The sequence below is a fragment of the Rhinolophus ferrumequinum genome, chromosome 21 (assembly GCF_004115265.2).
Source record: "Rhinolophus ferrumequinum isolate MPI-CBG mRhiFer1 chromosome 21, mRhiFer1_v1.p, whole genome shotgun sequence".
In the NCBI taxonomy this organism is placed as follows: domain Eukaryota; kingdom Metazoa; phylum Chordata; class Mammalia; order Chiroptera; family Rhinolophidae; genus Rhinolophus; species Rhinolophus ferrumequinum.
In genome coordinates this window covers 44696803-44724265 of record NC_046304.1, presented here as the reverse complement: position 1 = coordinate 44724265, position 27463 = coordinate 44696803, and the positions used below count along the sequence as shown (strand labels likewise).

Below are 27463 nucleotides of genomic sequence, written 5' to 3'. Positions count from 1 at the left end.
TGATGATTACATAAGTGTTCACATATGTAAACTTAGTCATGCTGTAATCTTAAAATTTGTGCTCCTACTGCATGTAAATTATACTCAATAAAAAGATAAAAAAAAACCAAAAAACATTTCCTAAGTGTGTATTTTCACTTTTCTTACGTTTTCTTGCTCTTCTTAACAACTATAAATTCTTTAGCACAAAACCATGTCTGATGCTAATAAATATTAGGAAAAAACCCCAAATGAAAAATAGACATGTGATAAAATTGCATAGAACTACACACACACACACACACACACACACACACACACACACACACACACACACCCCCCCCCAGTGTTCTCCAAGCCAGGCTGCAGAAGCAATTAGGCAGAGAGGGAAGTAGGGGTTAAAAGATTGTTTCTGAAACAATCTGAAAGGATGCTGACATCTTTTCAGCAGTTTATAGATGATCCATTGTCTTCTGACCCCCGTGTTTCTGATGAGAAGCATTCATTTTTAACATAGTTCTCTGGTCATACTGTCTTTTTTTCTCTTGAGCTTTCAAGATTTTCTCTGTACATCTGGCTTTCAACAATTTAGGATGTACCTAAGTACAGTTTTCTTTATAGTATTTATTCTGCGTAGCATTTGCTGAGCTTCTTTGATCTGTGAGTTGATGGTTTTCACAAAATTTAGTAAATTTTCAGCCGTTACTTCTTCAAATATTTTTTCTTCCTTATTCTCTCTCCTGTGCTTCTGAGATTCTAATTACACATGTTAGACCACATATTACTACTCCAGAAATCACAAAGGCTTTGTTTATTTTTTGCAATATAGGTTCTTTTCCTTCCAATTAGATGCTTTCTACTGATCTATTTTTAAGTTTACTGATCTTTCTTCATTATCTCCAATCTGCTGTCAAGCCTATCTAGTAAAATTTTCATTTCACATATACTTTCCAGTTCTAGAATTTGATTGTTTCTAAAATTATATTTCTCGCAGCTCTCTGCTCTAGACTCTGCCCCAGGCAACTCCTCTGCTGGTGATTCTCTTCTAAAATAAAATTTCTAACTTTAAAAAAATAAAAAAATAAAAAATAAAATTCTATTTATCATCTCAAATTCTCCATTTTAAAATTTATTATGATCATCTTTTCCTTTAAATCCTTGGACATATTTATAAAAGTTACCTTAAAGTCCTTGTCCGCTAATTCTAATGTCTGAGTCATATTGGGGTCAGTTTCTTTTGATTGCTTTTTCTTTTGATTGAGATTTTCTGTTTCATGTTCAGTAATTTTTATTATATACTAGACATTGTGATTTAAATCTACAGTGACTGGATTTTTATCTTCCTTTGAAGACTGTAGTGAATTTTTTCTTTTCAAGTAGACAGCTAACTTGATGGGACCCAAACTTGCTTTCTCCTGTGATAGTGGTGCTGACACATTTGCTGTGCTCTTTCATCCTTCCCGCTATTGCTTCCTGCAGCTCCTTCGGGTCTCCCTACACACTGACAATTCAGGAGTCAGCCAAGAATTTGAGATAAGTTCACATGCAGATTTTGAGGCTCCTCATCTATAGCTACCTCTTTTCCTAGATTTCACCCTCAGTTTTTAGCCTCGTTGGCAGCCTCAGTTATGTCTTCTGATACCTCAGAGCAATAAGTCTGTGGCTTTTGCTTGAGTTCTAGCCTCCCCATGTCATGCAGGCTGGAGATTGCCCTCAGGGGATAAACTACATAAATGTGGCTCTCAGTACACAGTTCCCTTCTATCAAAGGTTGAATACCCTCCAGTGTATGCCTACTTTTGGCCACTCTCCAGTGCCTCCAAATAGGTTTTTTTTTTTTTTTTTTTTTATGATTTTTGTCAAGAGTTTATCATTGTTATCTTCCAGAGAGTTAGTTCAATACAAGCTGCCCTGCTATTACTGGAATAAGAACTTGATGCAATCTTTGTGGTTTTTATCCCCTAATCTTTGATACAACATCCTCCTTTGTCCAAAAGAATAAGAAAACATGTAGTGTGAAGGTTATTCTATACCCTGGAACATCTGGGGTATGTACGTGTGTGTCTGTGTGTGTGTGTGTGCGTGTGTGTGTGTGTCTGTCTGTCTGTGTGTGTACACCTGGAGGTAGTGATGGCAAGGAAAATGGCATCTAAGGAGATGGCTGGTTCTACTCCTGTTTGAAATTTTCCTAAGCACCCGTAGCGGCAGGGTATGCAGGTGAACACTGGGGTCCTTCACGACAGTGACCACATCGTCTACACTTCTGAGGCACCAGGGCCAAGAAAGCACCTTGCACAAAATCAGAAGTCAGCAAAATGTTGACCTGAACTGAATTCCTGCTCTCAAAGAGCTGATAACATGCTCTTAAAGCAACAACAACAAAAAACATTTCACTACGAAACACAGAAACCTGTGGCAAATGATTCAGCCCCTTTGAAAACAGCTGTGTGGTAGGATAGACTGGGCATTAAAAACTTGACATCTAAGCTTAGGTCCACCACTAACTGGCTATGTGATACTGAGTAAATCCCTTCCTGTAGTTTGGTCCCAGTTTCCTCATCTTCAAATGCATGCAGGGCTGGCCGTATGACCCAGATCCCTGTCTGTGGTCGTAAGCTCCCGCTCTGTGAAGAACATGCGTGTGTTTTGGTTCAGAGAACAAAGGGGTCCTTGCCGACATTTCTGTTTGGGGCCCTGGACTGAAGCTGCAGTATGACCTTGGCCGGAGTCTGCTTCCCTGTCATACAAGGTTCTGACATAAGGAAATTTCCGGGGGGTCAGTGGCTGCTTACCCTTAGCTCGAGATCCTCTGGGAAGGGAGCCCACTGCCCTCTCTTTGATGCATATTCATGAGGAGAAATAGCCCATCACCATGGCAAGAATGATGAGGGGAATCATTGGAATCTGTCTGACCTTTTCTAAAGTTCTAATCACTGGAGTGGCAGCAATAGTGGTAACACTGAGAGTAAGAACAGTAGCACTGACTGAGTTCCTCTTGTGCTGTACTTGGCACTTCACAAACGTGATGGGTGTGAGTAAAAGCTGAACAGACATTGCAGAATGTTCATGATCAGAACTGAACTCCTGATTGTCCCTTCAACCTGCACCACCTACAGCTTTCCCATCTCATTTTAGGGCAATTACTGCTTTGGGTTGCTTAGGCCAAACGTTTTGGAGCCCTCCTGAAGCCTCCCCCCACTCATTCCTCACCTGCTGGCAGCCAAATGGCCAACACAAGTAGGGCAGAAGCAGGCTCTTCCACAACTCACAGGAAACCTCATTCCATGGTGTGATGGGTCCACGTCCATCCAACAGACAATGCTTCAAAGCACCAAACAAGCCTTCATCTGGTGGCCAGTTTGGGCACATTTAGGGTGGGATCCGTTCTGCCTGCAGAATTCCTTCTCCATGCTTTACAGGAGATTCTTGTAAATCTCAAGTCTGGGACTGGGAGGTCCTTTTGCAGTGGTTCTCGCCTTCCTGCTGGCTGCACATTAGAATAATCTAGGAGTTCTTAAAATGTTTGCAGGTCCCAGTCCCAACCCCAGCCCTGAGCTTTTTATTTAATTGCTCTGGGGTGGACAACAAGCCTGGGTGCGTCTTAAAATCTTCTCAGGTAATTCTAATGTGCAGGGTGAGGACCGCTGTCCACTCTTTCTGGGTTAGTGGACAGGTTTGCATCAGACAGACCTGGGTTCGACTCCCTGTTCCATCACAAGACTGCTTCTCCTTGAGAAATAACATCTCAGCCTCATTTCTTCATCTGTAAAGAAGAGCTGATGACATATTTATCTAACTCACAGCCTGGTTGTGAGGATTGAGGGAGACACATCTGTGAAAGTGGCTTGCCCTCAGAAAATAGATTTTTTCCAATTAGCACTGAGCCACATGTGAACGTTTTCAGTTCAAAGTTGGCATGTTTTATGTTCAAGAGTAAACATGGCGAGTGACTAAGGTGGGGTTCAAGGAATTGTTTGGACCCCCTATTTTCAACCCATGTGCAAACTACAGAAGAGACGGAACTCCAGGCTTCTGGAAGTAACCCCGCCTCCTGATGACTTGTGAACAGTCCAGAAGCTGCTGGCCCCCGAGGTATGATTTGCACATTATGCTATCTTGGAACATTTTATTTCAAGAAAAACATGAGATGTAACATTTTGAATCTGTCTTCAATGACAGGGAGACCGAAACTTGGAAAACAGGAGACACTGCTTCTTTCCTTTTTGAGTGATGTCTCAGAACCAGCAATATTTCATTCACACCCCTTCGCTGTGTTTCTATCACCTCCAAATGGAAAATCAGAGACATCAGCAATGGCAAAGCCAAATCCTTATGTGTTTGAGTTGTTTTGAAGGCCTCCAGTTTTAATAATGTCCCATTGTGAGGTTATCTGGCTGGGTATCAAGGATTTGTCTGATTGCTTCACACTTTTCCCTCCCGTTGCCCAAGTATAGTTACTTATCTGCATCCTAGGATTTTGTCATAGGATCTTGGAGTTACAAAGGACCTGTGAGATATCAATCAAGGGCTTGCACAATGCAATCTCTTATTCTCCCTACTGCTTCCGTGACACTGCTGCTCGAAGACCTGTAGGAAGGAGGACCCACTAGCTTCAAGGGGAAGGGAAGGCCTGCCTTGGAGGGTCACTATAACGTCGCAAATAATGGGAAAGAAATGGATCCCAAAGGGAACAAATGGAATCCCAAAGGTGAAGACTTTCCTTATGAAGTCTAGCAATGGCTGACAATGGAAGGCAGAGCTTCCTCACAGACCGTTTTCCCACTGCCCAGAAGAGCATCTCTCTAGAGAAGCGAAAGGAAAACTAGGGCCCAGAGAGCATCTGGAAGGGGTGCCAGGACTCCTCTCTTGCGATTTCCCCTCCATGCCTCACACTCTTGCCAAGAGCAGACTCTTGCACATGCCACACTTTGGGACCTCTGGCAAATGTTGTCCTCCTCTATCAGATGGTTTATGAAATTAAGCTTTGATACCTTACAGGACATTTCCAAACAGACACTGTTCCCAGGGCCACTGAGGCTAGATGTTTTAGCCTTTTTAGCGCATGAGATACATAAAATACTAAAGAAACTAGTAAATAGACATGGGCCCAAGCATGACCATCGTAACAAAAAAGCTTGGCTCATATGATCACAAAGTTGAGTTCACGTGTCTAATACATAATGGGGAGGTGGGGGAGGATAAGCAACAGGGAGCACCATATGGACTTTGAAACCAAAAATTTGGGTTCTAGACTTAATTTGGCCACTCAGCAGCTGATCCATAGAGCTTAGAAGAAAATCACTTAATCAAATTAAACACTAGATCATAAATGTTCCTTTTTGAAGGCTTTTTCTTCATGGGTTGGGCTGGGTGAGTTTTCTTAACACGAGTCCGGTGGCATAAATAGAAAATGGCATTGGCATCTTTCCATCAACATTGTTCACTGCTCAAAGGGCCTTGGAGCTGTATTCAAACTTAGGGTCATCTCTAGAACATAGTTACTGTGGATACAATGTGTATGAATGCTCTAGAAATCCACTGAGTGGTAACTGCTGGAGGAGAGGAGATTCCATTGCTCCCTTTCATTAACTTTTCTGTAGGATTCTTTGATCCTTCTGAATAGGTTCGTAAAGCTTTCTCATGTACTTTGCCATCAAACCCACAAGTTCCTTTCCAGAAGTGATGAAACACTGCTTTGGTGCTGCTGAAAATGTCTTCCTGTTCTGATGTGTTTAGGAGAGAAGTGGTTCTTTTGCCCAAACTGAGATATGAGGACTCATTGTACCTGATGAGGCTTCTACTATGCCATCAATTTTTTTTGGACTTTATAAAGGAGACTCACATTTGCTTATAACTGAGGCCTTGGTTCTATACATGCTTCAAATATTTTTGTGTCCTTTGAAATAGTGCTCACAATCAAATAAGTTATCTTCCTTTTGATTAAATGCTTCATTCCTAAAACTAGGGCCTTCCTTGATCCTTTTGTTGATTCAAGAATCTACACATCACGTTTACTTTTCTTAGATATAGTGAAGCATGAAAATATTTTGATACTTGATGATTTTTAAAAAATGAAATGTTGCAAAAACGATCTATTTTTTCCTAAGCTGCACATGGAGTCAGAGGAATCACTACCAACCTTGACTTTGAATGGGTAGATGGTATATCCAACTAGGTTAGGCCATAGTAAATATGTGTTTTGGTGGTTAGTATTGGCCTTAACCAGGTTGAGAGAAGACCATAAAGCAGGGCTGGGTACCGAGACAAGCTGTTCACTGTGGAGGGTTGTCTATAGCAGCTGCAGGTGGCATTTCCTCCTTTCAAGATGGCCGAAGAGATTTCTACATTGCAATGTCTATACTCGTAGCTTAAACATGTCACTCATTTGACAATCCTATAGTCATTATTTCTTGCTCATTGATCTGGATGGTGAACTTAAGGCATACCGAATTTAAGTAGCTAACCTAAGGGCCAAGTTAGCCAGTGTGAGAAATTGAATTTATCAACACAAGCCTTAAAGTATGGTGAACTATACTTACACAACAAAATAGTTAATAACGTGCCTGAAGACACGGTCAAATTATACGTTCTCTTCTCTTTGGTCAGAAGGTATTATGTAAAATTCAACCACCCTTAGGGGCATAATCACAGACCAAACCATGATGACCAAGTAGAAATGATAGCATAAAATCTGTAGTACGAAAATGGAATTATTTAGATGGTATTAGAGTGAAGCTAGCCTGAAATAAAACTCCTTTGGCCCAAAGACTCCTTTCAGATAATGGTAAATGTTACTCCTAGAAATATAGAACCACTGCCAACTGCAAACTGGTATCTAGAATTGGAGGAGAAAACCTGCTCTTCACCATTTCTCTCAGGACCACAGATGTCTGTGAGCCTCCATGCCCTTCAGTTTGGACCCTCAAGGAATTTAGATCCTCTGTGCTAATCCACTGCACCCGCTGACTTCTTCCTCAAGGGCAAGTTCAATGGATGTTCCTAGTCATCCTAGAAGCACCGTGTCTCACCCTCCAACACGCCTTCTCCTTATACCGACTTCTCTTTTGTAAGCTGTTCTTCAGCTTTCCAGATGGTGCATTCCCTCACGGTCCCCTCTTATCCTTCTTCCTTTCCTTTTCTGTTTTCCCCAAACCTCTGCCCGTTTTGGTGAAACCCTCAGCTGTCTCAGCATCAATTCTCACCTGATGTGCCTGACTGTCACATTTCTGGGCCCTGACCCAGGTTTCCAGTTGTCTGACGAAGCTCAGTGTATGTCTAAACCCAAACTCATCATTCTTCCCCTCTCCCCTACGCAAATCTGTACCTTGCATCTTTTTAGGCTAGAAACCTTGGTCCCACATTTGTTTCTTTCTCTTCCACAGTCATCTCATTCATTCAGGTGCTGCGGTAGCTACTGAATCTTTAGCCTACTTTCCATTCACAGAGAGATGCCTCTCTCACTGGGGATTTGGTTCAATCTATAGGACTCCGGCACACATTTCCCATCTGTTTCTTTGCCTCCAGCCTCGTCTCCTCCAAACTAGCCTGCCTCATGGTGTTCGTAGGCAAATGCCCAGAGCAATTTCTGATGGTGTCACTCCCATGCTCAGAATTCTTTACTTGCTTCCTATTGCTTATAAAATAAAGTCCAAACCTCTCCTCATCCATGGAGGTGATGCAGTATAGTAAAAGGTGCAAAAAGGAGTGAGTTAGAGAGACATGAGTTTCAATTTCTGCTTTCACCATATATTAGCATTGTGGCCTTGGGCAAATTTCCAAACTTTTCTTTGCTTCAGTTTCCTCAAATACAAATAATGCTCATTTCATGAAATTATTCAGGATTGTCAGAAAATAAAAATACCCTTCATGTGGTGAATGTTTACTGCGTGTTAGACTTGTTTAATGCATTATCTCATTTAATCTTTCTACTCTGGTGCTACTCTTCCATTTTCTAAGATGAGGAAACAGAGACTCAGAAAAGGTAAGCAACTGGCCCAATTCCGATCCCTCGGACTCCAAAGCCTTCACCACATGTGGAGGCCTCGCCCAGTGCTGCAGGTGGTCAGTAAACACAGCTCCCTTTGACTTCTATAATCTGACTCCAACACACCTTTTAAATCTCTCACGTCACATTTTTCCCAGCATGTTGTGATCTAGATAACCTGAACGACTTTACTGGCTAGGATGCCATCTGGAATGTCCTTCCCACATTTCTACCTACTCTTATTCCAACATCCAGTTTAAATGTCACCTCCTGCTGTGAGAACTGATTTCAAAATGTTACAACTCCCTTGGAATACCCATAATAGTTGGCATTTTTGCGATACAAAGATCATGGTCTATCTTGTATTAGTATTTTTCTTTTCTTTTCTAGGTATGTCGTATTTTCCCTCATGGATCACAAGCTCATCCATCACAGGCAAGGAGCAGGTCTCCTAGTCACAGGCTCAGATGAGGCATCCAGCAAAGGTCTGCAGGATATTTAATTTTGGAGCAAATTTATTCAAGTTTTGAAGAGCTGAATTCAATTTACCGTGTGCTTGGAGTGAAAATGCTCCTCGTATGTTAGAAGTGATATCACAGAGAGAACAATAATTACAATGTGAGATGGACATGGGGCCAATTAATCTTTCTCCTCTACCAATAAAAAGGCGGAGAGTGAGCATTACATGGTTTTAGGCAAAGTACCTAACAGCGGTGGCCAACGGTAGAGCTTCAGGTTTGCTATCTTAATTAGCCTATTAAAAAAAAAAAATTCGACACACACACTCCAAAAAAGATTGTAGAAAGGCTTTTAAAAGAAAAAAAAATTCTCTTAACCCACCCAATTTGTATTCTAGCAGCTTCCAAATTCACATGACAAATGTTTCCATAAAAATACTGAAGAAAATCAGATAACACAAGTGGGAACACAGTCAGAGAGAGGTTCCCCGACATGGTCAGAATTATCACTCAAGGCAGAAAACTGCCAGCAGATCCTTAACTCTGCGAAGGCGCAGGTGGAGACGCGCGGGTGGAGACGCGCAGAGGCAACACGCCGTGGCTTCTCCAGGAACTACTGCACCCGGCTCGGATAAATATTTGTATTACAAACACAGTGATATGTCATGGGCCAAATTATCAGTTCGGAAGAGGATTTCACACAGGATTGTGACACTGCAGGAGCTGGGAAAAACAAAAGTGTTCAAGGGAGAGCGGACAGGAACCGAGTTGACACCAAACTTGAAGAGAGACATGGGGGTGGATGTCAGGTAAATGACGGCTTCAGTGAGCTCGTGTGAAGCAAGACCGGGAAATGCAAACGCGCTTTTGAGAAATCTCAGTCTATGTCAAGATATGTCTGCAAAACGTGTAGTAGTCTCAGGACTCTACCGCCCCCGTAAGGAAATGATTTCTTCTTCCTAGGGAAATGGTGTCTTTGCTACGTTTCTTTCACCCTTCCACTGTCAGGTGCTTCTTGCTGAACAGACCTGAACTCCTGCCAAGCCAACTGTTTTGATGTTTATAAAACACACACTGATCACCAGGCTGGGTCCACCGTCCAGTGATGTGCAGCGTTCAGCAAGAATGAGAGAGTTGGCGGGTGGAATGGCGGCCAAGGCTTCCTCTACATTCACACCCCCCACCCAGGTTCAAGTCGAGAATAGCGAGGTACAGGAGCTGAGCTAAGTGGCATAAACAGAGATAACTCAGCAGCCGTGAGAAAGCTAACGGGGCAATTAGGAGGCTGATTCGTTTGTTTATCTGGGTGATTACGCTCTACTTAGTTGAGTAGTTTTTAAGTGTTCTGTGGTTCAGGAAATTTTCCCTCCCAGGCTCATCAAGTTCACATCCTTCCATGTGCCCGATATTTCCACAAGAGAAGAAAAAAATCATGCTAAGCACAGGGTATGGGTTTTGGTGGACCTTTATAATAATACACTTGCTAAGATAATTACGATAAACAATGCACACCAAGCCCCACACAGAGAAGAGCTGAAAGAAACATACAACTGTGGTTGCTACCATCTTTCGAAGGAATCACAGAGGAAGGCATGGCCTTACTGAAATTTCTAACTCGGGGCTTCCCAAGCAGTGTTTCGAAATCCGTCGTTTAACTGTGATTGTAGACATACAACGTAGATTAACAGGATTTTGCAGAGGGAAGAAACGTTCTAGCAATCACCTAGATTGGGGCTTTTCGAATCAGTTACTTCACAGAATTCTGTGCAATAAAATATGGGGACCACAGGAAAACTATTCCATGGATCAAATTGTTTAAGGAGAGATTCCAGGCTAAAGAAAGTTAGGTAGATTTCTTTACCGCACGGTGTGGCAGATTAGAGATGGCCACAGATTGTGACGTTGCGGTTCTGGTGGGCTCTGTCTCTGACAGAGTCCAGCAGCAGTGACACTGTGCCATTGCTGAGCCCAGGCCTGACGTGCTGATGACTCTCATGTCTGGTCTCTTGCTGGCCTTGCCCTTGAGGGCTCCTTGGCGGTGCTCTGAGTGAGCCCACCCTGGGTGTGAGCCGTCAAGTGGTCTGTGACTGTCGCCCCAGCCAGCATCTGACTGCCGCTGCTTGGAACCCAACTGAGAACAGCCTCGCTGAGCCTGGTCCACCCTCAGCACTGAAAGATGATAAATTATTGTTTTTAAGCCACTAAATATGGAGATGGTTAATGTGCTGTCTAGTAGATAGGAGGCAATCAGTAACTATTTCTTACATGACTGAATGAGTGAGGGAGTGACACAAGTGTAAATCTTCAAGAGGGGGATATGGCACGCCACATTTCCTAAATGGGACATCTGAATACTTCAAGATGAGTCATACAGAACAGGACTGATGGAATACTAGTTTGAGAACCACTGAATCAGAGGATTGAAGTGGTAGAGTTTGGGAAATATTGGTGTAGTTATACCGCTTTATATTATAGATTAATTGTACCCCTTTATGTTATAGATTATGTTACATACATAGAAAAATGAGAAGAGAAAAAGGGAGGTGAAGAGAATTGTCTAAGGAAGCGAAGCTGATTGGTAGATTCCACTTATGAACCAATTTTCCTTTCGAGCTGAAGTCAAGGAAGATGGACAAAACGGTTTCATTCACGTCACCACGTTTTTAGCTAATGAAATATATCAGGCTTCTCACTATGTAGCCCTCTCTGCTCTACGATCAGGTCTTTGTGTTCAACTAGCTGTTTTACATGAGGCCTCTCTTAATTGGTAGACTACCAAAGAGGACATAAGAGTATTTGTTAGCCTGATGTCTAGACTAGCTCAGTTTTAGAAACAGGAGAACCTCCAGCAACATCTTGGGCCTTTGGTTTTAAAACATTTGCTTGATGGATGTCTGAAAGTGTCTGAAAGAACGAATTTTCAAGCGAACTCATCGGTGAATGAATCAGATTTTAAAATTCTTTCAGTCTTATGTTACAAATGCCACTTCTCTTCCTCCATGTGAGAGGTAAATAAGATGATCTGAAGTTTGATTCAGTTCTTAAGACAATCAATACAGTGACGAATGTTAATACAGGTCAAGAATTGGGATATAAATTTGTACTTTTCAAATCCATCATAGCCTATGCCACAGTTTCCTAATCAAGTCTCCATACCCAAGAACACTTCAGTAGTTGAAAAAAAAAAGTTTTATCTAATTATCTTCTTTTCCTGCTTTGAATTGACCAACCATGTATCTTTTTCTGGTTTTATCAAAGGGGCTGCCAGGACAAAAGCACATCCAATTTTAAGTAAGCTTCAGTTAGCAGACTTAAAATTGATCATGCATTTTAGTTTCAGTAACTTGCAATTTCTATACCCTTTGATAATTCACTTTAAAGAACAAACTGTCTTTAATGACAAGGCTTAAAAGAAACGACCTTTCTGAACAAAATATGAAAGCTGAGAAGAGAGAGTTCTTTTAAGGAAACCATGAATTAAAATGACCTTGTGTTCTGAAAGTTTTCTCCCACCATTTTTGATGTTTTACCTTTCCATTCCCTTTTCTCTTAGAAAGAAAGCTAAAACACCCTTGCCTTCTGTGGATGGTGATGCACTTCAATAAGGGAGATGTTAATTGTTAATTCAAACTCCCAGTCTCTTCTTCCTGCACTTTCTCTGCGATTCCTTTAATGAGTTTGCCCACCGCTACTCTATGCATAGCCCTGTTTCTGAGGAAATCGGTGTTAATACGTGGCAGTACAGAATAATGCTTGAATCTGAGCTATTTCCTTTGAGTCACAGTCAATTCTGTTGTACAAACTATGAAGCAAGTCCATCCATTCCTGGTTCCCTCTCTCTTAGTCCTTCTTGTGTCTCCATTGTACCCTGGATGGCTGCCCTCTGAGGAGTTGATTATTGAGTGGGGAGGTTGCAAAATCAGGGGGTCAGACCCCTGAAGTGGCTCACTGTTTGGTGACGCAGAAATGGTGGACTCAGACCAAGCCATGACATATGCAGATGACTGACAGCTAACTTTCACGCGAACCCTTCTCCTTCCCGACCCCATAACTGGGTAGTAACGCACACCAAGAACAATGTGATCCCACAGCTTTCCTTCTGCTCAGCTTGCTCCTAATGCTTTCTCAACCATTACCTGTTGACAATTACGTGCTGCAATGTAAAAGCACAGGTGGATGACTCAGGTGCAGCAGCCAATAGTAATGACTTGAAATGTAACTAAATCAGGCACTTGTGATGAAAATTGATCTTCCTCCAGATAAAAGAAAGATGAACTCTTAGATGATTTTATAATAAGGCACAATGTTTATAATTTATCTCCTGAGCACTTGTCTTTTCTCTCAGTAGCCATTTAGATACTCAGTGCGTAATTCAGTAAGGAATTTTAAACATACCAAGAGCAATTTTTCTTTCTTTTCCTTTATCAGAGAGAGAACATTCACAAAAACATTAGTGTCAGCCACGTACTCCTATCACATACAATCAAACTGACCTAAAGTTTCAGTCCATTTACTCCCAGACGTATATGACACGTTTCTGAAGGGAAACAGGACCTGGGTAATGTCAAAGGTTCACCAGTGTTTGTAATTTCATAACCCTTGAAATAAGGAAAAGAAAGAATAGCAGGCAACTTTCCAAAACACCTACTGATATTTACTCATGGAAAACAAGTATTCTTGAGTGGGAGTTCCAATTCCAGCATACAGTACAATTCACAAAGTATTTTCACTTCAAGCAGCTAATAACCTTACTAATGAAATCTGTTGAGCTTCAACCTGTTTTTCACGGTCTGTAGAGAAGTACTTAAAATTAATCATGTAGCCTTAATCTTTCCCTTCCGAGCACTAAATCATCGTCTGAGTCCCAACTGTCCTGATCTGTTAGGTGGTTTTAACAGCATCTGCTACAATCCTGCTTTTTCCTGAATATTCTTTAAGCCGGGGCTATAATTTATTGTACGTGCAAGACAAACCTGATCTTTCAAAGGACAGGGACTTGTATTCCTGGAGGAGGGGTTAGGGTGAGCCTTCCCGGCAGGGTGGTGACTGGGCACAGATGACTGAGTGTGAGTGCGCAAGGCCTCTGACTGACGGCCAGAGGCAAGGCAGTGCAGTGCGTAGGCTCACCCTGGCCCTGGCCGTGGAAGTGGCTATAAAACCTGTTACTTCCTTATCATCTCCATGTCTCAGTTACAGTGCAGAAACGGGTAATTAATCCTTGGGCAGCAAATAGCAGAGTTGGGCGTGGGAAAGAGAAAAGAATTTTGAAGAAGTGTAAATAAATGTTTGGCCCCATCCTTTTACAGTAAACCAGAAGATGACAGCCCCGCCCACGGTCCAGATTTTTAAAGAGTGTCTAACACGACCCCCAGCACACACCACAATGTAGGCAAAGGAGCACTGAGCATCCATCGACTGCAATTCAAAATTTCGTTGGCAAATCAGAGTTAACCAATCCGCATTTAACTGTTCATTGGCATCCAGACAGTGACTGAAACCTCCATGATATTTTAATTAAAACAACAATCAGAAAAAGAGAGATCAAGAAAGTAACAATAAAACCATAGCTGCTACATATAATTCTTATACTATTCTGCCTCTGGAGTCCCAGGATCAGATTAGATACCAACATGAGAAGTACGTGGACTGATATCAGATGACCCAGTGATTTTTACTCTAAATAAATGCACTAGTTATGAATTTGATCTTTGACATGACATAGGTAATTTTCCCCATAGGATAACTTGAGATTGTCCGTACTTTCTAGGGAAAAATACCATGCATATGTCATATTTATTTTAGCAAATGACTTGCAACAAAAGTAGAAAATTGACAAGTACAAAATAACACTTTAATAAAATATGAATATGAACACGAAAACAATGTAAACATGTTAAAAAATCTGATATGATACTACAAATGTGATTTTGATCATACGGTAAAATTTTGAGCAACTGGTAAAATTCTACACAAAAGCATTACCCAGGAATATTGCAAGAAATCATTTCCCAATATAAGGAATTCTCAGTACACACTCAGATGCAAATAAAAATTATTTCCAAATTATGGAAATCTGAAATAAAGGAATGTTAAAAAAATAACTTAGGCAGACACAAATAAAACCACCCCGTTAATGTATGAGTGATGAATGTTTTTATGACCTTAATTACATTTAAGTATCAAAAAATGCCATTGATCTCACAGTTTACTTTATCCAAATCTTCAAACCTGCTGGAAGAAGTCCACCGTGCAACTCTGATAGCTGACTCCATCACACTGTCCGGTGTTACTTGGGGAAGTCCTCATGCAGTTACCTGAAAATCAAAAATCTCAGTTATGACTTTGACTTTCTCTAGGTTTAATGGGAATGTCAGTTATAAAATATGTTTTAATTCAAGAGGAGTTGGATAGAGGTTAGAAAAGAATATTTGATATAAAAATTGCACCATTTATGCCTATAAAGGATCAAATCTTATCGATTGAAACAACAGACTCTTTTGAAAAGTGCATGATTCACAGGGTCTTTACTTTTAATTTAATGCCAAATAAGTGGTCTGGTCTTTCACTGCACGGAAAGGAAGATGGAGTGAATTAGAGCAGGCAAACATAATCTATGTCTGCAGTGTCTCTGGGAACCTTTGACAAAACCGATCCCGTGCACCCCTGAGAAGTACACACGGGGCATTGAAGTCATAGCGAGTGTTGTGACATCCCTGAGCCATTTATCTATTTGGGTCTGTAGAACATCTGTAACAGTTCCAAACCTCCAAGGGATTCAGGACTTTGAAGATGTGGGCTACCATATTAAGAATTGCATCATTTCACTATCTTAAAAGGAAGACACTGTCTCCTTAATCCTGCAATTGGGCTTCAAGACAATATCTTGTCGTGACTGTGCAGGTGAGGCCTGGACTTGCCAGGCGCCTGCGGATTCTCTCATCTCATTCTGATCATACTGACTAAGCACTGTGATTAAAAGGGGGGCGGGTGACTTCTCAAAGACAGGCTATTTACTAAAAATAAGCCTTTACAAAAAACTGATATTATATTTAAGAATTTTAATAAAGACTTTAACGTCAGCCAGGAGACTCACAGGTGTAAAACAATACAAACTAATCAGAAGGCATAGTGATCCAGGGCGGTACCTTCTGCCTTGGTAAGAGGTCAGCTCTTCTTGAAGGATGGACGCTCTCTTTTGCAGAAAATTAACCTAGAAAAGACACTGTGTATGAGAAGAGGTGACTGTGCCTTTAGTGGTAATAATGTGCAAATAGTATGGTAGGACTTTATTTAAATGCAGACGGTTCCCTAGATAAAACTCAGAGGATTTGTTGAATGTTGATGCTGTGTTTTTTACATGCGGTCACATAGCATCCCTACTGAAAACCCATCAGAGAGTACAGAGTCAAGTTCAAACTCCTTACTGCTGAGCCATTTTGATCTGGCCCCAGCCTCGCTTTGCGGGTTCACCTTTCCTCACACCTTCGCAGCATAACCACCTTGTGTTTCATACTCTTTTGCCTTTTGGCACAGGTCGCTTCTCTTTTTGGAATGGTTGGCAATCTCCTATTTATCGTCCACCATTCGGTTCAAATGTCACCTCATCTATTGAATTCTTGGACTCCTCCCCAGCTGCTCACGGCTCCCACCCTAGGCAGTCATAGCGCCCTCCTCTGTACTCCTGCACTAACTCCATCATTAGCACTTCTCACATGGCCTCGTGATTGTTTGTTTTCATATCTCTCCCCCAAACCTGAGAGCTCCTTGGGGGTAGGGATGATGTTCACTCATCTCTGAATCCCCAGTTTCTTTTATAGGGCTGGGCATTGAGCTGGTATCCACTAGCTGCTTAATGAATCAATGAGTGAGTGAAAAGAAAATTATTGCCTCTGCAAACCTCAGTTCTTCCTGGGGATTCCTTGAGGTTGGAGAGACAATATTTTGTAGTGGAAAAAGCCTGAGTTTGTCTGGAGTTAGGCCAACCTGGGTTCAATTCCTGGCTTGGCCTTTGTGGCGCCCGAAAAGTTACTTAAGCTCTTGTTGCCTCATCTGCGAAATGGGGTTAATGGCAGTTACTTCCCAAGGTTATGAGGATGACATGAAATGACTAATAGAAATTGCCTAGTGCAGAGCTCATAGCAGGTACCACCCCATGCCCCCCACTCTTGAGGCTGTGAGATGGAGGAAACTAGGTGGCTTAGCATATTCTCTTAAAGCAGACCTTTGCAACGTGGTTTGATTATTTTGAAGCATAAATTTCTATTACTATTAAAGATATCTATATCAGGTATAAATTCAAAAGCACCTTATACAACCAAATAGAAATGGTTTTTGGGATAACATATACCATAGCTTGATATAATCAAGAGTCAGTGGTATTTGATCATTTCAGAATTGTTTACTCTTGCCTCTTTGGTCTGAACTGAAACCATGGCAACGGTTGATTCTGAAACATAGTTATGCAAGAGAGTACAGCTGGCAGAATAGAAAATGTGCTTGCAAGGGAGGAAAGCAGAGTCTTTCTAAATGGGTACGTATCCAAGTGGTCCCCACGGTTTTGCTTATTTGTAATATCACCATGGTGGTCTTAGTCTTATCCAACTGCTCAAAGGGACAATTGATAATTTTGACAGATGTAAGGATTACACTGATTCAACTTCCCTTCCCCCACCGTGCTTTGCAACTGGAATTCCAACAATTTTCAAAAAACACAGGCACCTGTGCTTTCAAACTAAATTTGCTCACTATACGGCCTGTGACTCCTCCGTGCAGCTGCCAATTCTGAGGCCCTAACGCAGCTGGCAGCACTCTCTTTCTGGGTCAACATCCAGTTCGAGGAGGCTGAAGTGGCTTTTATTACAGTGAAATGATATGAATGATAACAGAAACCCTGCAGGTGGATATCAGATTTCTTCCTTCCTTTCTTTTTTTCTTAAAAAAAAAAATTCTTCTGAAGGTGCCAGGTCCTCCATAGCTGATGACCCCATGGAAGCTGGCCTACAAAGTTAATGGGTAAACCACACCTCGAAGGGAGCTTTTCATGTAAATAAAGATCACTTAACCCTTTCCAAGTTACCGCTCTCCTGCTGCACTTATTTTTGGGTAGGACCGAGCCCAGCACAACTTCGTAGTCTGCAGAAGCAATAGCCTACAGTAGAATAAGGATCGATACATTGAACATTTCATTGTCAGATAAGAGGCTTTTTACGGAGGGAAATATAAAAGGAACGGCTAAAATTTGCTCCCTGTTTCATCTTACACATTATGCATAGCTAATGTGAGTATCATCAGACTACATCATTTGTTTTAGTCGTGAATAAACTCACTGAGCACCTATTATGTGATAAGCACTGTTCATGGCACAAAGATATCCTTCCCTCATCGAGCTTTTCCAGAAAAAATATGTTGTTTTCTTTTTTAACGTTTCTTAGACAAATGATTTGCAAATATTTTCTCCTATTCCATGGTCTCCCTTTTCAGTTTCTGAATGGTGCCTTTTGAAGTACAAAGTTTTAAATTCTGATGAAATGCAATTTACCTGTTCATTTCTTCTGCTGCTTGTGTTTTTGGTGTCATAGCTAAAAAAACTCTTACCTAGCCCAGGCCCAAAGATTTACTCCTTCTTCTAAAAGGATTTCTTCTTAGAGTTTTCTTCTAAGAGTTTTATAGTTTTAGCTTTTATATTTAGGTCTATGATCCATTTTGAGTTAACTTGTATATAACATGTGAGGAAGGACTCCAACTTCAGTCATTTGCATGTGGATTATTATCCACTTATCACAGCAACATTTTAGCTTTCTCTCATTGAATTGTCTTGGAAATCAGTTGACTAAAAAATGTAAGGTTTTTGTGTTCTTTTTCTGGACTTTCAATTCTATTCCATTGATCTATATGCCTATTTTTTTGACCATGTCACACTGTCTTGATTATTATAGCTTTGTAGTAAGTTTTGAAATTGGGAAGTGTGTGAATCCTCCAAATTTATTCTTATTTTTCAAAATGTTTTTTGCTATTCTGGGTCCTATCTATTGCTTTTAATCAATCTCAGCCATAAAAGGATTTTTAGAAATATGGAGGGAACATGATTGTTGTAGGAAAAAAGTATGTTTTAAATTTCTAAGTGTATTAGAAATGGGAATATACAAACTCTCATGTTAGAGTTAAAAACCTCATTAGACTAGCAATACATGAAACACATATAAGTATATATGTTTATAGAAGTATAGAGAGGAAACTTATGTTGGAAGTCTTTAAATAACTTTAAATATATAAATTTAAATCAATTTTATCTCTCATATTTTATAAACTACCAAGAACTACACATTTTAGAAAGGAATATTTAACCTAATTGTTTGAATACCTTGTCATTATTCTGCTTTGAATTTGAAATGCACCTTGTTATGTCAAACAACCACATAAAACACACCAGAATAAAAATGCTTCCAACTTAGCCATGCTTGCAATTCTCTGTACACAGTGAGGAATCAGCAGTGTGCAAAGTAATGGCATTTTGGGCCTGGTACCAAGAATAAAAGGGTGAGGCTGTATTGGAATGTAGACTGTGAATGAATAAAAGTAACCATGACTGAACTTTTCAATTTCAAGGGTGCTTTTAAGAAAATCTTATGGAGACAATGAGTTCTTAAACTCGTAAGAAAGTAATTCTAACCCCCCTCCCCACACCATCCTGAAGAAAACCCAATTCATCCTGGGGAGTAGTTTATGCTATGACTTCACACTGATTTCTAGCATCAATACAGAATAAAACTTATTTGAAAATCTCTTTTCAGGATATACACATCCTGAAAACTCTTGGAAAACACCTTGATTGTAGCAATTACCTGTGACTTTAGGGAGGAAATGGTGTCTTCAAGTTCTTGTCTTAGAGATGCTGGCATCAACCCTTTGAATTTTGTTTCATATTCTTGTCGTATGTAAGTTATCTAAAGTGAAAATAAAAATGAAAGTTTATCTTTTTTTTTTTTTTACATCACAGAAATGATTGTTTTGAGTTTAACAAATTCCAGAATAGTATCCATTCATAACAAAGGTTAAGTTTGTTACATGTGGTTGAAAACCACATAATAAGAGGAAACTCAGTTATAGACTGAAAGAGGTACTCTGTCTGTCCTTGTGAGTCTGGGAGAGACAGTCCCTGTAACAACACTTTGTTTCTTTAACATCTTTGTTAACACAATTTTTAGCCCTGGAAAGTAAAATACCTGTTCTCTGCTCTCCTCTCATGATGTACACACTATGCTAATCTTGCATCCTTTTCTTGAGCAGCACGTAGATTTTGATCATAGTAAGCTGAAATTCGAGGACAATTTGCAGCATGTTGTTGGTTTAAGACTTTCCCAAACTGGGTAGGTACCCGGGTTCTTGATATAATCCATATGACTATGAAGATATGAATGGAGAATCTACACTTGTCATCATGTACTTCTCTGGTTCGTGGATTTCCCTCTCCCTCCAGCTACAATCAGACCTGTGCTCAACAACTAATGGCCACAAGGCTGGTAAAGGAAAGGTTCATGGCTCATCTCATTCATCTCTCTAAAATCTAAAGATAGAAACCAGTGAGGAAGGTGAAAGAAAAGTCTTTGGAAGAATATGCCTAAGTAGGATGAAGAGGTGCATGCATTAATGTGAGTGTGAAATGTCTTGGTGTATTTCTCTAGCTATGTCTCTTTATTTATCTTCTTCCTAATTTGAGATGTGACAGAATTTAAAAATCTGTTGCATGGTACCATGTATGACTTAACTGAATATTAAAGCTGAATTGCAGTGTATCCCATAAATGATTCAGTGAACACATCTAGAAATAAGATAATATACTATGAAAATATGTGCAACTGAGTTCAGTTAGACAAGTCTATGGATTTACTGAGGATAATTTAAAATTACTAGCCTTTAATTCCCAACCTTTCTTATATTAAGCTGAATTAAGGAAGAAATGTGTTCAAATAGTTCATTTTATTACCTACTAAAATCCCAGGGCAAATGTTTTACAATTTAATTTTTTATTTTATGGCAAAGTTTTTCTTTTTTATTTTTTCAGGTACATTAGAATCTTGTGATTTATTCCTAAAAACAGAAACAATGAAAAATAATCTCTCCCACTGATGCACTATTTGATTTTTCCCAGTTTTCCTTCTTGGACTTAAGTCCCATAATTATATCTGTCAGCTGACTCAATGGAAGGCAAGTGAAAAGCAAAACACATGATTTGAAATCAGTCCTTAAGGGCAGTATTTATTGAGGGTTCACAGGCTACTATATTGACTACTATATTTTTCTATCACTCAACACTGGCTCTGAAATTTTGAGCTACATCTCTTAAAAAAGTTCTCATGTTTTCTCTATTTCGTGTAACCTTGTTTGTTTAGAATGTTTGCCCACTTGGCCTGTCCATTTGAAAGACAACTTAGCTGGGTATAAAAATGCTTCAGTCCCACTGTCTTTCTATAAATACTTGAGACATTTGTTTCAATGTCTTCTGGCATTTCATATAGCTATGGTGAAGTCTGAAGCTAGGTTAATTTTTTTTCCATGTTGAGTGTGACTTTCTTTCTCTGCTTGGATGTGCATCTGATTTTCTTTTTCCTTGATTCAGTAGTTTCACTGGGATATGTTTTGGTATGAATTTTTCTGAGAAATTGTATGTGCCCTTTCTATCTTCAAATTCAATTCTTTGAAGAAAAGTTTCTTCTGTTAGAAGGATTATTTGTATTCTATTGGTATATGTGTTCATATTATATATGAATTTATTTCTGTTTGAATTTTTTCTTCAGGAACATAGATTTTGCATGTGTAGGCTCTTCTTTGATAGCTGTCCATAATCATAATTTTCTCTATTGTTTTACTTATTATTTTATACTTTCATTTTATGAGAATTCCTGATTACCGTATTTCCTTGGATAGTTTCAGTTGTGATTTTTTTCTATTTTTGTTTCTTCTAATATGGTTTCAATCTCTGTAATCTTTTGATTTTTGTTTACCATTTTTTTCCTAAGATCTGAGAGATCATTGTACACCTCTGTCTGTTGACTTACATAATCTTTAAACACATCTCTTCTTTTTTCTTCTTCTCTGTCTCCCCCCAGCTTTTTTCTTGACAGAGAGATACATGAATATTTTTGTAAATGCTTTGACATTGTGAAGAACTATTTGTTATAATATAAAGAACTATAATTTGTCTAAACCTTCCCTCTGTTTCTTGGGTAATTTCCCATTTGAGCTACATTCTTTGTTTGCTTTTGGCTCACATTCCTTCTTTCTCTCTCAGTCTAGCAAGAATCTTATGCGAGTTCCTTTCTCTTTAAAAAAATTAAACCTCATTTTTGAATGGAACCAACTATTTTGCTGAATGTTGAGGTAGGGAGAGTAAGCTGGGTGGCAGACCACAGCTATGATTTGGTTTTGTTGTCTTCAACACCCTTTGACCAAATCTATTATTTCGTTTGCTCTCGGGGCCTATTTCTCCTCAGTTTTTCAATACTTTTACAGATCAAGACCAAGAATTTAAGCCCTTTGGTTAATGCTCGTAATTTTTCTTGACTCTTGCCCCCACTTCACTTTTCACATTTGATGGTCTTCCTCTATTGGAGGCTGGGCCACAGAGAGCAGAAAATTGTGTGTGTGCAAGGTTGCTTTTTGATCACCACTATTCCTTCCATCACTTTTTAAATTCAGTATGCTATATTTTCCAGCTTTTATTGAGGATCCAGGCATTTCTACTTCCTGTCTCCTCCTTTCTTCCTTGTTTTTGTGATTTTGGTGGATTTGAGTGAACCCTTGGAAAATCTGAAATTACTTCACCTAGGAGTGAGACTATCAGTTGGGAAAATATTACTACTCTGAATCCTTAACCCATATCCTGAATTTAAAAATTGTTAAACCAGCAGAATCCTGTTACTTTAATAAAGTCATAGAAAACTTTAACCAATCTGGTTTCCTCTAATTTGTAAGAGGTTACTACTAGCAAACATTTATGGAGTACTTTCTATGTACCAGATACAATTCTAAATGCTGTAATAAGTGTTTAGTCCTCTGACCTCCCAGTGAGGTGAACACAGAGAGGTAAGTCATGATCTGAACTCACGTCGTCTGACTCTCAAGCACATAGTCTTAGCCATTATGCGCTGCAGTTTCTCAAATAATCTTTCCAAATGCTGAAATGTTTCTTCCACCCCAAAAGGAAAAGGAATTCAGACACAACCAGTTAGAGCAGTTCCATCCACTACGTTGGTGCTTTCCGAAATAGAACAGGGGCTGGGGAAGGGAGATAGGATGCATTTCCTTCCAGATATCTAGTATTTTTTAAATTTTTTTTTATAACGATAATAATAACAAGGGCAACAGTTGGTTTCAATATGGTTCGGTTCCCCATATTTTCCCACTGGTTTAAAATTTTAATTTATGAAAGATTTGATAAGACTATTTAAAAGAATCTATACAAGGGCAATGCACATACTGACCTAAAATAAAGTTCCACATAAGCACATATGTTAAAGTCCAGCCAGTGAAGAATATATCTAAGTTGGTCACATGGAAAATGAGAAAGAGGAAGAGTTACCTTATATTCCTTTATATCACTTTTGACTCTGCTACCATTTTTCTATCCCCAACTCTGACCCAGGAAGTATTTGAGGAGAAATAATGAGGGAGTGACAACATTTATCTATAGACTAATCACAAACTATTAACTGCTAAATATGCCACTCTCTTTTCTTCCTGCTTTCCCACATTTGAATTGATTTAAGCAAAGAGTTTGATGAACATTCAATTCCTTTTACTAAGGGAGATCAAAATTTTTACATGTAAATCAATTTTATTATTAGATTTGAATACTAATTTTCATTACAGTGTCCGATTATACTAGTGAGTGATGTTTATTAAATGCAGAAGAATTCAAAGACTGTCCTCATTTGAGTACTTCTGGAGAGGAATTTCCAGGACTGTTGCAGCTCATTTCCATCCTACCTCAGCACTCCCACTGCCCTCAGAAAGCACTGTGTGTAATTGTCTGCTCTCCCACATTCCTCAACCACATCACACCAAATAGACATAAACCTCCCTCGCTCCACAATGGTTACTTCTCTCTACTTTCCTTCATCTTCTTACCTTTAGCAAGAAAAATGAGGAAAACCAGGACACCATGACAAACAATGACATTTCTGTAATATAATAAGACCCCTGTAAGCTGAGTGGAAATGGTGTATGTATAACATGGTACCTATGTGACCAAAGATAGCTGTGCTAAGCACCATGGCAACGGACTGCCCACCTTTCCCTCTGAGGCAGAGCACTGACAATATTTCCTTTAATTTTTAAAATGGGGTATGAAGACCGAGAACACCCATAACTGGAGTTCAGCATGACAATTAAGTAAAACTCATATCCCGGGTAATCAGATAAATATTCATTTGCATAAGTGAGAGTCTACAAAGTATATAGAATATGTAGTTGACTTGAACCAAGAGGGACTCTGGAGATAAAAAAATGACATAGAAAAAAGTGAACCTTGGAAATCTGTAATTTCATTAAAAATATGAAGGGAGAACTCAAACATATTTAGTGGTATTTTTATTTGAAAAATACTCTATCAATTAGCCATGTCAATATATCAAAACTATGTCAACCTCTTGTTGTATAATAAAACAGTAAGTAAGATGGAAGCGGACAGCTTTGTATAAACAACTTAGGGCCGGTACATCAAGCACAAGTTATTTTATTGTAAGCTTCAATGCACCCAACACTGAATTCACTTTTAAAGAGGTGAGAAAAGGGGAGGCCACTTACCGAGTTGTAACTGATAAGTACTGTGGTTGTTTTTTTTACATTTTTTTTTAAAAAATGACATGCATAGTCATTTATTATTGCATTTTAAGGTAAGAGTGATGCAATTGAGGAAAGCGATAGTATTGCCTAATATTACCTCACAAAGTCCAACCAAGCATTTCGGGGGTCAGTTAAGTAGATGAAAAAGGGAACTAAGTAAGAATTCTGTTGATGTTAATGCCAGGTGGGTACTAGACTAATTGGGGAACAGTTAATAAATTATATAAATGTCTGACCACTATGCTGTATACCTGAAACTAATATAAAATAATACTGAATGTCAACTGTAATTGGGACATAAAAAAGAAAAATTAAAAAAAAAAAAGAATTCTATTGATGTTATCTCCTAAATATTGCTCCACTTTTCTGCTTTGCCACTGGGACCGTCCCAATCCAGAATATTTGCATCTTGCACCTGGACTCGTGCCATATTGGTTTGTTGGTTTTGTTTTTGAATGGAATTTGCTTAACCTTTAAAATCAAATTCCTTTATGTGGCCGACAAGGTCCTGCAGAGTCTGGCCACTCTCTGCCTCTCACTCTCCTGTTATCCCTGAGAGCTTCCCTCACATCCGGGACACCAGACACGTTACCTTTCTTTCAGTTCATTCACCAAATGCCTGGATGCCTTTTCTCACATAGGGCCTTTCTCGCTTTTCTTTGATTCTTTCTTGTCCCATGGGGTTTTCCCACTGTCTCCACCTGGACCTCTGGATACTGGAAGGCCCTGATCTGGGGTGATTGTCGGCCCTGGTGATGGACCTGTGTCTGGAGCAACTGCTTTCCCACGTCTGCTAGGCCACAGCCCTAGCAGAGGTAGGCAATGGCTTTCCTCAGTTTCCCCTCAGGAATGGGGGCTCACACCAGCCTTTGCTTTCAATCTGTGACCCAGTCTCTTGTCACTCACCTGTCAAGGAGCCCTGTGTGTACTTTCAGTCCCTGTTACCCCTGGGCCTTTCCTCCCAGCTGCCTCTCTGCCTGCTGTTGGACTCAGACCCATACTTGGAGTTTCAGCCTCACTCACCACTCTGGGGTTCCGTTCTGTTTCTGGGCCACACAGATGTCCATCTTGCTTTTGACACCAAATACTTCCTTTTGCTTTTTCCCTCTTATATTTTACCAATCACTGTTGAGTGTTTTGAGCAGAAGGGTGCCTCATAATATGACTTCACAGAGCCATCTTGTACAAAAGCACAGACTGTACTGTAACCTGCTTTTTAACTTCCTATAGTAAAGTGGGGGGTTAGGAGCCCAGACTCTGGAGCAGGAATATCTGGAGCTAAATCTGGGTTGTGCCCCTAAACTGTGGGCCCTAGGAAGGTTAACTTCTCTGTGCCTCAGCTTCCTTATCAGGAAAATGGGAATCATAACTTCTCTAGGTTGTGAGTATTAGATGATTTAATACATGCAGAATTTGTACATGTGGCTCTTAGTAAATGCTAGTTATCATTACATCATATAATGGAGATATTTCATTACATGTATATATTGATACATGTATATATTTCATTACATATTATATATAATGAATTACATATTTAATTTAGCCAATCCTCTGTTATTAGACTTTTTGCTTTCTAATTATTTGCAAATACTATGAATCCTTATACGAAATTATTTGCATATGTTTATGATTAATTTAAGGGCTCCATTTACACCTTTTTTTGTATTTTTTAGTATCCACTGATTAAGGACATAATGACACAGAGCTTCTATGAATTCAGAGTCAATTTTAAATGAATTTGTATTTTATAATTAAAACAGTCTACATACATTGAAAAACAGTAGTACCTGCTTTTGAGCCGTATTATATATCCAGCAACTGACAATGGTTGGTGTGGGTAAGGATTTTCTCAGACCCTTGCCAACAGCTCTGGCTCACAGGCGGGGAATCACTGCTCCATGCTGAAGGATTTTAAGGGAAGGAGCTCAGCTGAAAACTCCCTCTCCATCCAGCCTGGATTCCTACCAGTTAGAAATACATGGGAGGGTGAAAGGAGATTATCAGATGCTTTCACTCACTGTGGATTAGTTTACTCAGAACCCTGGCCTCTGACACCTGGCCGAGCTGAAGGTCATAAAGCAAACTGAGCTTGATTGGTGGGGGACTGTAGGGGTAGGAGATGAGGGAGAGACAAGTAGCGTTGGAGCACAGTATATACTCAGGAGGAGGGTGAACGTGGGGAGGCACTGCAGTGGGGGGTTTGGGGTGAGTGAGAGCATAAAAAAGACACCCGGCTTCTGAAAACAGGTGGGCAGGGCCGGGGCACCGGGAGGGAGGGAAGTTGCTGGGAGTGATCTGATGTAACACAAACAGAACTGTGGAGGGTGTTTCTGAGTGACGGGTCCTTTGTGCAACAAAGAGGTTTTGCATGGGCTTTTGAGGGGAGTGAGTCTATACATAGAGAGAGAGCTTATAGGTTTGATTTTGGATTCCAGTGTGCTTTGAAGAATAAGACACAGAAAAAGATGGTGCAAAAAAATACTCTAGTGCAGCTGAGAAAAAATGCACTGCCTTCTAAGAAATTTCATGTTTTAGTAGGGTTAAGGTATTATGTGTTGCCACAGCAACTGGCAAGAGATCCATTTTAAGAAAGGTGCTCTGTAGCATTGCTTGTGTACTTGGCTGTAAAATATAAAGTGAAAATGTAAAAGTAACCACAATTTTCTTAACCTTTAAAATGGACATTGCCCCCACTTTCTCCAAGATGGTTTTGTTTTATGGTTCTATATTTCAACTGGTGTCTCCTCAAACTCAGGTTGCAGCTCATAGGACCAGTTCCCACTCCAAGGAATTGAAAGCCTGCTGCTGGATAGGCCTGGGCCTCCCAGGAAAGGGGGTGGCTGATTAATGAAGCACCTGCTGACCTCTATCATGGAAGGGGAACATGAACTAGTTTCTGGAAAGGGTTAGGATTTCAGGAAGGAGGAACAGTTTTGCGGTACTGTGGAGAAAATGGTGGCCTGACGATAAAGAGAATGATTTGAACCTAGCACTTTAAATAGGTTTAGATGCTCTAGGTCCAGCTTCAGATAGTTCAAAACTCCTGACACCAAAAAGCAGAGGACTAACACACACAGAAAATGTGGGAATTGGGTAAGACAGTCAAAGGCCAGAACCTTATGAATAAACTGCGCAAATCTGTTCATGAATTAAAGATTTAAAGAAGATTGAGGTTGTGACGTGAAATAAACATGTAT

General features: G+C 39.9%; 1 protein-coding gene across 4 annotated transcripts in view; it reads right to left on the bottom strand.

The window, feature by feature from the left end:
* CEP112 (centrosomal protein 112) overlaps nucleotides 1-27463 on the bottom strand; it is a 389712-nt gene that overhangs the window by 33772 nt on the left and 328477 nt on the right. Inside the window, exons 25-27 of one of the 4 annotated variants that reach the window (XR_004421320.1) lie at nucleotides 19262-19363; nucleotides 15566-15630; nucleotides 14623-14734 (exon numbers count right to left, since the gene is read on the bottom strand). Coding sequence is in view for 3 of the 4 variants with exons in the window: in XM_033090398.1 (XP_032946289.1) it covers nucleotides 14731-14734; nucleotides 15566-15630; nucleotides 19262-19363 (171 nt within the window). In the remaining variant the exon portion in view is untranslated. Of the gene's footprint in view, nucleotides 1-14177; nucleotides 14735-15565; nucleotides 15631-19261; nucleotides 19364-27463 lie in introns of those variants that run through there. The other 3 variants (XM_033090398.1, XM_033090397.1, XM_033090399.1) reach the window with 3 other exon arrangements.